We start from the raw sequence: 14,160 nt of genomic DNA on the forward strand, positions 1-14,160 counted from the left end.
CTCTGTTCCTCTGAGTCTCTGTTCCTCTGTGTCTCTGAGTCTCTGTTCCTCTTAATCTCTGTTCCTCTGAGTCTCTGTTCCTCTGTGTCTCTGTTCCTCTGAGTCTCTGTTCCTCTGTGTCTAAAACCAATTGAGCTGGGATTGTTTTTCAAATTTCGTATCCAGAAACTAATAGCACAAAACATTGTACCAGTGGCGTAGCTAGGGTGTGGGGAGGAGGGGGGAGAATTTGAAAATCCCCCCGTGCCCCCAATTGAGCCCCCCCCCCCAAATGAGTGTTTTTTACATTAAAAATTAAATATTACGCAAAATGCTGAGGCCCCCCAAAGCGGTCAAGCCCCCCCCCCCCGGCCCCCAAACGATGAAAAATTCCTAGCTATCCCCTGACATGTACTAATATTAAGTAATTCAATATTAATTTAATTTTAAGAAATCAAAACAAATTTGTAAAATTCCTTTAAATTATTCAAATATATGAAGTCATTTTCTTTGGATTACACGGGGGAACATATTCTTTTATCCAGGTAATGAAAGCTACCTTCCATCCTTAATAACAACTATTTAGACTGTTGGTGAGAGATAGAGACTAGCTCTGATCTGTGTTAACTTCTGAGCCAATCCGTCGCGAACAGCAAACAAACCAAGAAGACAATCTGAGCGGACAGCAGCAAGAAGAAGAGGCAGAAGTCCAGCTGACAACGGAGGACGAAGATGTACTGTCCGATATCCCTCGACTGGACTTCGCGGTGCTGTCTAAGGGGTGATGTCGAGGCTGGGCTCACTTGCGACTGACCTTTCACGTTTAACTCGTCAGAGGGGGCCAAGGTCACTTGGCCTTCTGAAGTTTGACAATGTCGCTGCGTCTAAAAAAAAAAAAAAAAAGCATTTTAAAAAATGGCACTTCCTTCTAAACAATCATGGCCAAATGGATAGGGCACTTTTATTTTTTTTAAACTATACATATGCATTAAATATAATTGGATACATATTAATAGGAAGCAAAATATTTTTAAAAATCTATTTTTTTAAAAAAAAAACGTTTACGAGAGAGAAAAACCACCAAATACCTAGCATGGATAAATCTCCCTACAAGATTGATTAATTACCACTAATTGTTAACTAATTGATTAATTTTTTTTGCATTGTGTAAAATTCAATTTAATCCAAAAAAATGGAGAAAAATACGTATACAAAACTAAATAAGGGGAATAACTCCACATTATACAGTCACATCTCTCAATAAGAAGCATTTATTTCCCTTTTTGATTCGTAACAAAATAGGTAATTACCAATAAATAAATAAATTATACATTTTATCTAGCGCTACTTTCATCCTTTACGAGAGAGAAAAACCACCAAATACCTAGCATGGATAAATCTCCCTACAAGATTGATTAATTACCACTAATTGTTAACTAATTGATTAATTTTTTTTGCATTGTGTAAAATTCAATTTAATCCAAAAAAATGGAGAAAAATACGTATACAAAACTAAATAAGGGGAATAACTCCACATTATACAGTCACATCTCTCAATAAGAAGCATTTATTTCCCTTTTTGATTCGTAACAAAATAGGTAATTACCAAAATAAATTATACATTTTATCTAGCGCTACTTTCATCTTTATAGCAAGCTCAGAGCGTTATGGTCCAATCTCATGTGTGGACCAGTGGGGGTATGTGCATAATTTCAACTTTCTGGGAGAAGGTTTTCCGTTAATCACCTAATTGGTTCATATGTTGATTGTCTCATGCTTTATTTGGTACAACGGATAATTGTGTCAAGTTTCAATGAGGGAGAAATAATGTGCACAAAAATGTTACCAGACAGCAATGGCGTAGCTAGGAATTCGCCATTATTTGGGGCGCCTCGGGGGGGGGGGGGGGGGCTTGACCTTTTTGGGGTCCCCTGCATTTTGCGTAATATTTAATATTTAATGTAAAAAAACACTCCTTTGGGGGCTCCCTCCTCTAGTGGGGGCCTGGGGGGAATATTCGAATTGTCCCCCTCCTTCCACCCACCCTAGATACGCCTCTGCCAGACAGACATAGTTTGTTTGTTTTTTGTTTGTTTAAATAAACACAGTAATTAAATAAAGTGATCAATCTGAAACTTGAATACGTTGTGTTTTCACAAAGCACGAGTCTATGTGCATAATTTCAACTCTATGGAAAAATAAAAAGTTGTAAAATAAATAATTCAAAATGTTCACCTTTTCTATGACATAATTTTGATTTTATAAAAAGAATTAAAATAGAAAAAATCTTTTGCTAGTGAATATGCAGGAATTGGGAAAAAATATTAGAAGAACGTTCCTCGTAAGAATATTGAAGTGTTTACTTATTTTTTGAAGAGTCTTGTGTTTTAACAAGTGGCTTTGTAAAAATAGTCTGCTATTAATAGTTAGGTGCTTTAGTCTCTCAGAATCATTGATTGAGTACCATATCCTTGCACATGTAACTTATATACAAGTTCACTCAAAGGATTGATCCTGTGCGGGGTATACAAAGGTACGGGAGTATACATTTTTTTTTACTCATAAACATACTATAACGGAAACTATGGAAATACCGGTGGGTCTTTATACCTCCAAGAGTTTGATGTGTAAAGATACGACCGCAGGGCTCGTATTTCACAGCATGTTGCACTCCATGTCTCGCTTGTTGGAATAACGGGAGCATGACAAGTTACAAGTCATCATTTGCATATGCGGGGTATATAAGGAGTGCGGGTTGTACGTTGTCTTTTTGTTTTGTTTTGTTTTTTTTAAAACTTATTTTTGTCATTTGTGCGGGGTATACGAGTACGCGGGTTATTCGTGTATGCGAGTTATATGCGCTAAAATGTGGTATTATGTCTAACAGAAGTAGATGAAAGCTCTCTACAAGACAATAATAAAGTGGGTCGTACGGACAATGTGATTCCACCCTAGAAACATGGAACTACAAGATTATCATATTACTTAAGACTCCCACATCTATCTAGCCATCTCATTAACTCGGGCCTTTCACGTACAAACTTTAAAAAAATTTGAATTGTCTCTCGGGCCGTTATGAATTAAAGACATGTTTTGTACTTGGAGTCTAACTAGCTTATTATTTAATACAAGACCATTGAGTTGCCTTCCTTAAGTGCACCATTTGGTACTCACCTTTTTCATGTAAGCATTCCTTCTCACTACCCATAGAATAGCCAAAGTGGCACAGAATCCTTCAATCAAGACTTCCGTTAGAAGAATGGCCAGGAATGGAGTACTGGACAAACTTTTGGGCATCACATTGCTGCAGTAAAGCAAACAGACTTAGTCACTGACTAGAACAAGTAAACATACTTAGTCACTGACTAGAACAATAAATAGACATAGTCACTAACTTTTCCCATTCTCAGATCAAGTTGAAACTTTGCACAAATCTTCAATGTACCTGACAAGACATGAATTTAAAAAAAAAATGTTAATTAATTATTAGTGATTAATATTATTTTTTTTTTATATCGAAACTAGGGGAATAAATGCTAGTTAAAGAAAGATGTGGATGTATGTATGGATTTATTCCCCTTACTACGTTTTAACACGTTTTTCTTCTTCTTCTTTCCATTCTCGGATCAAGCTGAAAATTGTGTATAATTATTTATATTCATTCCAATACACGAATCAATCCAAAAAACGAACCAACTAGTTAATCAATTAGTACTAATACATTTAATTTAGTTTTATATAACAAAAAGGGAGTCAAACCATGCTATTTTCAGGTACATGGCGGAAATTAGCGGTTCTTTCCCTTACATAAGCTTTTTCTTAAAGTAAATTTGTGTTCTATTGCTTGTTGATTCTTATTTTACAATCCAGTGATGCTCAACTTACGACCCTTGGGTCTATGTCTAGTTTGTGATATGATGATTTCCGGCCCATTATTTAGGCAATAGGCATGTTACAAAAAAAAAGGAGATACAATTTTTTAATCATCCCGTGACATGTGTGCCGAGTATTAATCTGCCCCCCATCCCCCTCTAGGCCGAAAGACGTAGAACATTTGTGGTACAATGTCACTTAGAATCATGTAAATTATACATTAATTACTGACCTAATGTAGCTTAGGAAGATGGCCGTTGAGGTGAAGATGGTCGCCATGTAAGACATTTGTTCCCCTGACTTCTCAGGGATGAGAAAAACAAGGGGGATCATGACTGACGTCAGCACCAAGGGGAAGATAACCACGATGACGTAGTACAAGCGTTGCCGCCTCATCGTCAGCACGAAGTATGGAATCTGGTCGCCGCTTTCCAAGCTTATGTATGCTACCGTGAAATTGACCAATGTCCATTCTCCTTTTACACTGTACGGGTCATTTTTAACGACGTTCTCTTGCAAGTCTGATAAGCCGTTTAAATGCATCTTGAATGGCACTTTTTGGACGCCATCTTCGAAGTAGTAGATTCCGAAATTGCAGGACTGCGTGTCGAACGGGTATTTCTGGACGTCGATCTTGCACCGGAATGTAACATAGCCAACGACTTTACAGGAGACGAACCCGGAAGCATTCACTAGTAAACTGACCGGAAAATCGATGACCATAGATTCCTTGTAGCCGACCCATACACCGATCTGTGGTAACCACATGTGTTCGGTGTCCAGCAGGACAGCCTGAGTACTATAATTGTCAACATCCCAGGCCAAGCCTTTGTGAGTCCATCCGATATAGAGAAGGCATGCTATAGTCACAAGCTGAAATGCATGTAGACTAAACCTAAACTTGGTTAAATCAAACTAGACTTTATTTTAAAAAAAAAATAAACAAAAAGTAGAATAATTGAACACTGAAAGGAATATCTTTGAAAATAGGTTTTTCAAACCGAGATACAAAACAAATTTATCCCAAGAATAAGTCATTGCCATAGTGTCCGAAGTAATATTGATAAGATATAAAATGTGTGTGTTCTAGTTATACAATTATGACAAATGTCACCTGTTCTTAAATTCTTAAGATTACCTGACATTTGCAAATCCAAAAAACTAAAAGGAGGACAAAAAGGCGGACAACATCTTATAGAGGAGGACGAAAATCATAGTTCTCAGACGAAGTGACATGAAGTAGCCATTGGTGAAACACAGATCACACAACATTGTTTGCATCAATACCCTATTTCTTTCGGTACTTTATGCATCACAACACATCATTTATGAGCAAGTGTTAAAAATAGAAACTAAAAAGGAGTGAATTCTTGTGTTGCATAATATCCCATTGTAATAAACCAAAGACACAATGACTGGTATAAAAATAAGTTGACTGCCTATCAAGGAGGCTCGAGTTTCAATCTCAACTTAAGCAGAGATGAGTTTGCTGGGTGCCTAAAGACAGCACGGAAGCCTTCTCCCAGATCCCCCTCTCCCAGGAGTCCACAAAAGAGATTGGGTCCACAGCCCACTGGATGTGATATAAGTATTAAAATTTGCGCTATGCAAAAGTAATTTTAAAAAAAAAGCTTGTCATTTTAACATTTGGGAGGAACTGTCATCTTTGTGCCAGAGGTCTGGTAAGCAGGGCCGGTCTTAGACCACTGCATCCTATGCGGCCACAGTAGGCCCCGCACATTCATAGGCCCCGCGCGAAATCTAGGTGTAAATGATTGAATTAAACAAACCATTGTTATTATAGGGTTCCTAGAATTCTCCTGAAATTGCAAAACATACGAATAAGTCATGAAAATCTCCTGAAACTATTAAAATCCTTAAAAAAAGAAAAAAATGTCATTTGGGGGTGTCAATCAATACGGATAAGGCCAATCCTGTTCGCGATTTAAAAAAAAAAGGCATTGTCAGCTTTCATTTAATAAAAAAGAAATAAGGCGAATTTTAACCAAAACAAGAAGTTCAAATACTTAATTTACTTTAATAGTCACTGGCATATAAATATTGATTTAAATTTATCTCGACCGCTTAAAAAAGACAAAAGCGATATTTTGCTAGTCGATAGTAAATCTAAAAAGCAGATCTAAATGTTTATCGGCCTATTGTGGGAAAACTGCTATCTACTGTAGATGGCTCTTAAAGTTAATTTGACAGTGATTTTGTACATAGTAAAGTATGAATAAAATGCAAATACAAATTTATTTTCTAATACAAAATCTTAATTTTCACTTATTATCCTTATCCCTACCCAGACTGAGCCCCTCGCAGTCCGTTTCGCATAGGGCCCCGCAATCTGTAGGACCGGCCCTGCTTGTAAGCTTACCTATTCTATGTCTAGAAATTAATACAAAGAAGCAAGTGTTACCTGTTCCACCTGATCAACCTGGACCACCTCTGCAAGGTACAAAGTCACTGATATGTCTACTGGTTCCGTGTTGGAAACGAACAGATCAGCGGGCATCCTATGAACTAGAGCCGGCCTTTTTAACAGGTCAGCCATAAGCCTCTCGTAGTCCTGTACGAAGGAACTGTTCACATCTGCCGTCACTAAGCCAAGACACGAGAAGCAGCACACCGTACTTATCAAACGCATTAACATAGCGCTTTTAGACGTCATTCGTGGACAACTTAATTAATAATGTCAGTTTTTAAATTTAAAAATATTTATAAACATTGGCCAATGATACTACGTCTTAAACTATTAGTTGTATTTTTTTTCTCCATTTATTACATTGTCAACTTAAATTTATGTTTGAAATTATATTTTATAACTATAAATAGTTTATAGATTTAAAGAATGCAAGCCAAATAACACCATATTTAAAACTCATGCTCTTTTAATATTTAACAGGCGCCATGCGTATAATTAGTTGCGTACATATTGCCTAAATTTAAAAGAAAGTACTATTGTAAACAAATCTGTCAAATAAATGATTTATAAAGTGCATGAAGAACTAAAAAAACTTATCCATGTCCAATATTATGAACATAGTCGTATCACTATGTGTGACATCCCGGTTTGACATGAGCAACTGAAGATAACAATCAGCGACAGATAACCTGTTGGACATTTCAGTAAAGGGGGACAATGTTAATATAGAAGAAAATGTTGCTATTGAGTGTGTGTTTGAGCAATGGTGTTAAAGGGTAGGGGGACATATGCCATGACTGTACTCTTTGGGATTTTGGGAGAAAGAAGCTATGGACTTAGAAAAAAAAAAGCTAGATTCTATGTGCTAAAAGTATCTTGTGCTATCCATCTCATGGGGTTAGATTGTATTAAATGTAGCGTCACTTAGCAAGCCAATTACATTAGTTAAATAAGCAATGAAATGGTTGTCAAGAGAAGTGAAAATTATGGGATGTCAAAAAAAATGAAACAGAAACACAAGTAAAGTAACTGTTGACGATTTCTACAATGTAATCAAAACCAAACCAATCCCATTAGATTTTGAGTGACAATTTTATAGTCGACACCATAAATATATGACTTAAGTCAATAGATATAAATTTGGAAAATTGACACAAGCTATCATATCCATGAAATTTACAATATGTAAGCAGAGACTATGGCAGTGTTTCTCAAACTGGGGTTGGAAAGCACACCTTAGAAAGCCCGTCGTGTGGGCAATATGAAGGGGGAGGTCTTGAATAAATTTTTTTTTTTCAATGACAAAAATGTGTTGTTGGCTGTTGGGGTAGTCAAATTAATGAATGGATTACAAATGTTGTTTTAAAGGTAATAATTAAATTCAGATCTACAACTAGTCTAACTGAGCCCTTTAACATAAACACGAGAACGCAGAAGAAGAAAAATTATTTGTATTTTGTTACCCGCTTTCGCACCGTGTCTTATGCTGACAAATCAAACGGAGGTAACACTCAAATAACGAAATCCAATAACACTAGCAAAAGGTCAACACTATAATTTAACTGACGCTGATAGTGAATGTCAACAAGACGTTTAATAATAACGAAGGAAACCATCGAATGTCCTCAAGCTAAATCTCTAAGTCAATAAAACTGCCTCTCTCTTAAGTACCTGACTTGAGTTGGGGAAAGTAAAGGTGGTTGGTCCTTGTGCTGACCACATGAAATGCACGGCAACCGTTGACTAAAGAAAACAGATGACCTTAACATCATCTGCCCTATCAATCGTAAGGTTTTAAAAGGGAAAACTATCTCTCGATAACGTATGCGGCCTTGTAGAAAATGATTTACATTTATTGTTTACATATTTTAATGTTTGTGTTTGTATATTTACTAAAGTTTAACAATAAATACAAATAATGTCAACTCTTATATTGCTAACACTTGATCTCAGGGAGTGAAGCTCTAAGCAGCCAAACAAAAAACTCGTCTTGCCACGCCCCTAAGAATCCCTTAAGCAGCGGTTCTCAACCTTTTAAGGTCGGCGACCCCTTTTAGAATCCCCCACTCTGACGCGACCCCATAACACACACACACACACCGCAATAGAAGAATAGACAAGAACAATCTATATTTTCGATGGTCTTAGGCGACCCCTGGCAAATTGTCAATCGACCCCCAAGGGGATCGCGACCCACAGGTTGAGAACCCCTGCCTTAAAGTGTATCTTCTTAGCTATTTATGGATGTCTCAGAATTTACTCATGCAAACAGCTTTAAAATGCAAGTGATGGTGCATCCGCTAACCAATCCGTCGCACCAAAAATCGTCCCCATCAGCAGCACTTGTGCAGAAGTGAAGCAAAGAAAGAATAGGTTGTCCCATTGTCCTGGACTCAGGCGAAACCAGAGCGGCATCTTTGGTTGCTTTGTCTCATCCTTCTCTTCCACGATGAGTGGCAGGTCGCTGTTTTCTGGTGTAACAACGGCTATCTTCTCTGGATGAATTGTATTAGTTTGTTTCGATGATCTACTTTCAGAACTTGATTTCTTCATCTGTAGGGAAAAAAAAAATAAAATAATAATTAAATACTTAGAAAGAAAACCAAAATGAAATACTTAGAAGATATTTGTTCGCTGTATATGAACGCGCATACAGAGGACCAGATGAACATTCGCAGCTGTCATTGTGATATATCACAATATTTAGAATGTATTTCAGTGAGACGTATGGCTGAGCCAGCAACAGAGGTTGGCAAACATAGAATCACAACATATGGGGTGTCACGCTGATCGAAAATTTATACTACAGGTGGGCTACTGCTATATTTCATCTTCCAAACAATCCGCGCATTTAGTCCATGGATCCTCACTTTCCTTAATAACTCTTCTTTCACTATCACCGATTTTGAGTGCATGCTAAACGGCTTATACCACTTTAAAATCAAAATTTATTCTTGTATATAATCATTAATGCTTACAGAGAGGTGCGCATAATAGTAAGTAAACTTATAAATTTAACCCATTAACTGCTCCTTTTTTCAAGAGTTTTAGCATGGCTTCATACCAACAGCAAGAAAAATATGTATTTTGAATTTTAGAATAATCACCTTTCTTGAAATGTGCAAGTTTGTTCAGAGCTTTGAATAGGAATCCGAACAGATACTGGCTAGTTTTCAATCGTTGAAAGTATCAAAAGAGCGAGTAAGATTTTATCTAGGACAGTGTTTTTATTTTATTTTATTATTTATTTTTTTTTGTGAATCGTTTCTTTCCCATTTTTTGTCCAACTATGCAGTGGCGTAGCTTGGGTATTTGATGCCCTCACCACCCGCACATTACTAGCTACGCCACTGCAACCATGTCCTGCATTGTACGCCAGACATATTCTGAGAATCTAGTGGAGATTAGGCCAAAATTAAATGACAAGAGAAAAAGATCCACTATAGCATGCAATACTTTTCCAGAGTCAGAATAATTCGCTATGTTTGAAATTAACCTTAGTGAATCATGTTGCTTCTTTGTTCAGCTGTAAAATCAATGTGACTAACTAAATGATAAAACGGGGTGACTAATGACTTCACTGTAAAAATGTCCACGTATTTGTGTGTTAATATTTAATTTATATTATTTATTTATGAGCTAATTATTTTTAAATGTTTACAAAAATAAAACATACTTGATCTTTTTGTTTTTCGTACATTTTGACCACAAATAGAGTTGCCAAGTTGGCCAGGAGACCTTGTATCGAGACACCAATCAGCAAAAGTATCAGATAGGGGGCGCTGGACACATTACGTGGCATGACGTTACTAAAGGAAATAAAAATGTTGCAGAGTATTAAGATCTAAATTGGAATTAGTTTAATGGTAAATATTTGAGAAATTCTGTATTATTTATTATGTTTTATTATTATATTATAAATTGAAAAAAAAGTATTTATTTATTTGGATAAAATCAACTGTTGATTTCTTTTCAAAATTTAGGCTATCTGGAAACCTATCTTGTTCTTGTCTTCCTTCTATATTTCTCTCTCTCTCTTGCTCTCTCTCTCTCTCTCTTACTCTCTCTATATCTCACTCTCTCTCTATTGTATTTCTCTCTTTTTTATCCTTTTTCTATAACCTTTTCTTTCTGTTTTTTATGCCTCTTTTCAGAGGTGGTAGGATACAGGTGGAAACATCATAAATGACACTGAAGAATTTTTTTTTAATTTTATTAACACCTTAATTATACATTTGAGAAGGCTGACACACTTGCCAAGTGTGGGAGAATAAATACACAAGTGAACATTCTATCAGAAGGAATGAAGAAACAAATAATGAACAAAATAAACGAGAAATGAACAAGCTTTCATCCGAATCACAAGAAAGAAGAAACCTATTATAAACTATCACGTTATGACCAACGTCTAATATTTCGCTTCAGAACCGGGCACAACAGAATGAGACCACATATGTTCCGGAAGCTAAATACTGGAACTAGCGAAATCTGTCCTTCAAAACTGCATTCTTTATCGAGAGGCCCAAACAAGACACTGGCCCCAAAATACCATCGTAGGAAGAAAACTATATGGAGAGCTGCGTGGTTTGGATTCCACTGCGCATTTCATCTCATATATTGGTCTAGTCATCTGAACGCTCCAACAGTTCATCTCATATATTGGTCTAGTCATCTGAACGCTCCAACAGTTCATCTCATATATTGATCTAGTCATCTGAACGCTCCAACAGTTCATCTCATATATTGGTCTAGTCATCTGAACGCTCCAACAGTTCATCTCATATATTGGTCTAGTCATCTGAACGCTCCAACAGTTCATCTCATATATTGGTCTAGTCATCTGAACGCCCCAACAGCTCATCTCATCTATTGGTCTAGTCATCTGAACGCTCCAACAGTTCATCTCAGATATTGGTCTAGTCATCTGAACGCTCCAACAGTTCATCTCATATATTGGTCTAGTCATCTGAACGCCCCAACAGCTCATCTCATCTATTGGTCTAGTCATCTGAACGCTCCAACAGTTCATCTCAGATATTGGTCTAGTCATCTGAACGCTCCAACAGTTCATCTCAGATATTGGTCTAGTTATCTGAACGCTCCAACAGTTCATCTCAGATATTGGTCTAGTCATCTGAACGCTCCCAGATAATAATGAGAATGAGGAAGAAGAAGAACATTTATACATTTCAGTTTGACTCATCGCAAAATAAATCCACAGAGGATCGGTTGCTCTGGACTCGGATAGCTCACATGCCAAAACAAGTTGTGCACCATTGAATATTGAATGACATCCTTGGGGCTCGCAAAGACATTTATGTTGGCAAAAGACTGAGAGGCAGACAAAAGTATGGGAAGACATTTTAAAAGAATAGATGGGCCTATCAATGACAGAGACTAATCATGTCAAAAGACAGGAATGGAGAAAGACGGTCAACAGATCATGTGTGGTGCCTCAGTGGTCCAACAAGCTCAGGAACAGGTGAAGGTGAAATTGAAAACACTAAATGTAGTTTAAAAGTTTAAAAGCAAGGGTCAAACCGCACTATCTATAAAAGCATATGATGTAAAGTTTATCCGTTTCTATGGCTGACGGTTACGAGGGTGTCATGTGATCAACACAACGACCAATCGCCTTTACTTCCCAAACGTATGTCAGGTATCTATTAGAGTTGGGGGGGGGGACCCAGAGGCGTCAAATTTAAAATTTTAGTTACCACTAGGATTTGAACTTTGGAACCCTCGGTCAGGTAGCCACGCGCTTTTCCATACCACTTATATGTAGGTGTATAGATGAAGAAAAAAAGCATACTTGTTAAATATATTTAAGAAACGTATGTCGTTGTATTAACTACAGCATTTAATAAACTTGTTATTTAAAAAGTCACCTGACAAAATTGACGAATATCGCTAGAGAGGTGTACAGCGTGACGAAAAACGAAATTTTTTCGCCGCTCCCTGGAGGTATCAGGAACACCAGAGAGATCATCACCGATGTCAGCAGCAACGGGGTGATCACGGTGATGACGTAGTAGCCAGGGCGACGCTGCAACTTCACGTCAAAAATGGGATACGTTTGGTCATTGATGTCCCTGGTAACAGATCCGCTGTAATTCTGAATTCGCCATTCTCCATTCTCGCTAAAAACATTCGTGCGGAAAGTGAATTTTCCGATTCTATATTTAGCCCTAAAGATTTGTGCGTCGTCGACGTAAGCGTACAAGCCCAGCCGGCATATCTGGCTGTCAAAAGGGTATTTCACGAAGTCGATGGCGCACCGGAGGTTAATGTATAAATCAACGTAGACGTCGACTTGCCCGGTCCAGTCGACTATGGCCTTCTCTGGATAGTCCAGGCGGAAATCAGTTGTGTAACCCAAGAGAAGAAATATGTACGGTTTCCATAAGAGTGACGTCTCGATACTGACATCCGTCTGATTGTCATACAAACTAGGATCCCAGGACAGATACTCCTGCTTCCAACTGATGGTCATAAATGAAAATATTGTCATCGTCTAGAGGGGAAGAAAAGAAGATCACAGGTATGAGTATGTATGCAAAATTTAAAAAAAAATGTGGAAAAAATCGCGATGAGTCAATAGACATATAGAAAGTAGACACTGAATTCTTTTTTCATATTTTTTTTTTACTTTTTCAGATAAATTTTACAATACTAATATTGACTACACTTATCAGTTTCAAGCAGAGGACATGGATTTTTTTTTACTATTACCTTTGCCGACGTCGTGTGTTATTTATCATAGCTTTTTTTGTATAGCACATTTTTAATGTTTAAGCATGTTCAGTGCGCTATGGACGAATCTGTTTTGAGAACCAGTGAAGAGAGGAGGTATATGGGAGAAGGTTTCCTTGCTACCTTTAGGCTATCAACCAACACAACTCTAGCACCCATGATAGATAGCTAAATGGTTTATGCATCCCAGCATCACATACCAGAATAGGGCTCTACAGTCACATGAAAAGGTGCTCTATGAGATGAACCACGCCCATTCTACAAATGAAGGCTGCCAACTAATAATTAAGTATTATATTAAATATTAATTTTACTTTTGGCTACTAGCTACTGCTTAAAGTACGAAGCCTACCAGGCAATGTATATAAATACAAAAGAGGACATGGAGAAAAAATATAGAGTGTGATCCTAGAAATTCTTACCTGTTTAATCTGATCGATGTCCAAGATATCATAGCCTACCAAATTCAAAGTTATAGTGAAATTTTGTTTGGGATCTACTCTTCTTGGTGAAACTTGGTGAATCACAGCGTCCCTGGAGAGAAGATCGTTACGAAGTCTGGCGTAGGCGGACACGTTCAAACCGACATGCCCATGAAGTGTGCTTATCAAGACGAATATTGTAGTAACACAAAACATACGCTTTGTCTCCATCCTGGAAATGTGATTCGAAAGAAGAGAGAACTGAGTTGTGTACTATCTAATGATTGGAGTTACAGTTCCTGCGCCAATGTTACTCTGTGAAGAGTTATTCGCTACTAGCCAGTACCGTCGTCTAAATAAAATAGAGGAATCACCAACACAAAATACACACTCCTACTAGTAGCTTTTCTGTTTAATGAGTAAATAAAACATTTCTGCTGATATTTGCAGCTATCAAAATCTTTTGCATGCAGCTTCAACACTGTACAAAGTTAACTTTGGCACAACCGGAGACTGAAAAATCGATTATAAATATTGGATTTAAAATAAATCTGCAATTTTGCTAAACAAAACCGAATGGGACTTTTTTTAAGTTCTAGAAACCCAATTTAAGAAAAAAAAAGCGTAATGTTCAGTTCACCATCACCTATCCCTTAGCCTGTTGGGGCACCACATAGGATCTGCTGACCGTTTTTCTCTATTCCT

General features: G+C 37.3%; 2 protein-coding genes across 3 annotated transcripts; both read right to left on the reverse strand.

Moving 5' to 3' along the window:
• Positions 1-378: 378 nt before the first annotated feature.
• LOC106061254 (neuronal acetylcholine receptor subunit alpha-7-like) lies at positions 379-7,522 on the reverse strand. Of its 2 annotated transcripts, none has more exons than XM_056027204.1 (4): positions 6,275-7,522; positions 4,085-4,725; positions 3,154-3,283; positions 379-857 (listed from the first exon to the last, which is right to left on the reverse strand). In XM_056027204.1, the coding sequence occupies exons 1-4, from the start codon at positions 6,524-6,526 to the stop codon at positions 603-605; spliced, it is 1,278 nt and encodes a 425-aa protein (XP_055883179.1). In that variant the 5' UTR covers positions 6,527-7,522; the 3' UTR covers positions 379-602. The 2 variants fall into 2 exon arrangements, with proteins under 2 accessions (XP_055883179.1, XP_055883178.1); XM_056027203.1 differs by having other exon boundaries at positions 379-863.
• A 1,032-nt stretch (positions 7,523-8,554) lies between these two features.
• LOC106061255 (5-hydroxytryptamine receptor 3A-like) lies at positions 8,555-13,686 on the reverse strand. Its single transcript, XM_013219322.2, has 4 exons — positions 13,456-13,686; positions 12,169-12,794; positions 9,957-10,089; positions 8,555-8,833 (listed from the first exon to the last, which is right to left on the reverse strand). Exons 1-4 carry the CDS (start codon positions 13,684-13,686, stop codon positions 8,555-8,557), a joined length of 1,269 nt encoding a protein of 422 aa, XP_013074776.2.
• Between the last annotated feature and the right edge of the window lie 474 nt (positions 13,687-14,160).

The sequence above is a fragment of the Biomphalaria glabrata genome, chromosome 4 (genome assembly GCF_947242115.1).
Source record: "Biomphalaria glabrata chromosome 4, xgBioGlab47.1, whole genome shotgun sequence".
In the NCBI taxonomy this organism is placed as follows: domain Eukaryota; kingdom Metazoa; phylum Mollusca; class Gastropoda; family Planorbidae; genus Biomphalaria; species Biomphalaria glabrata.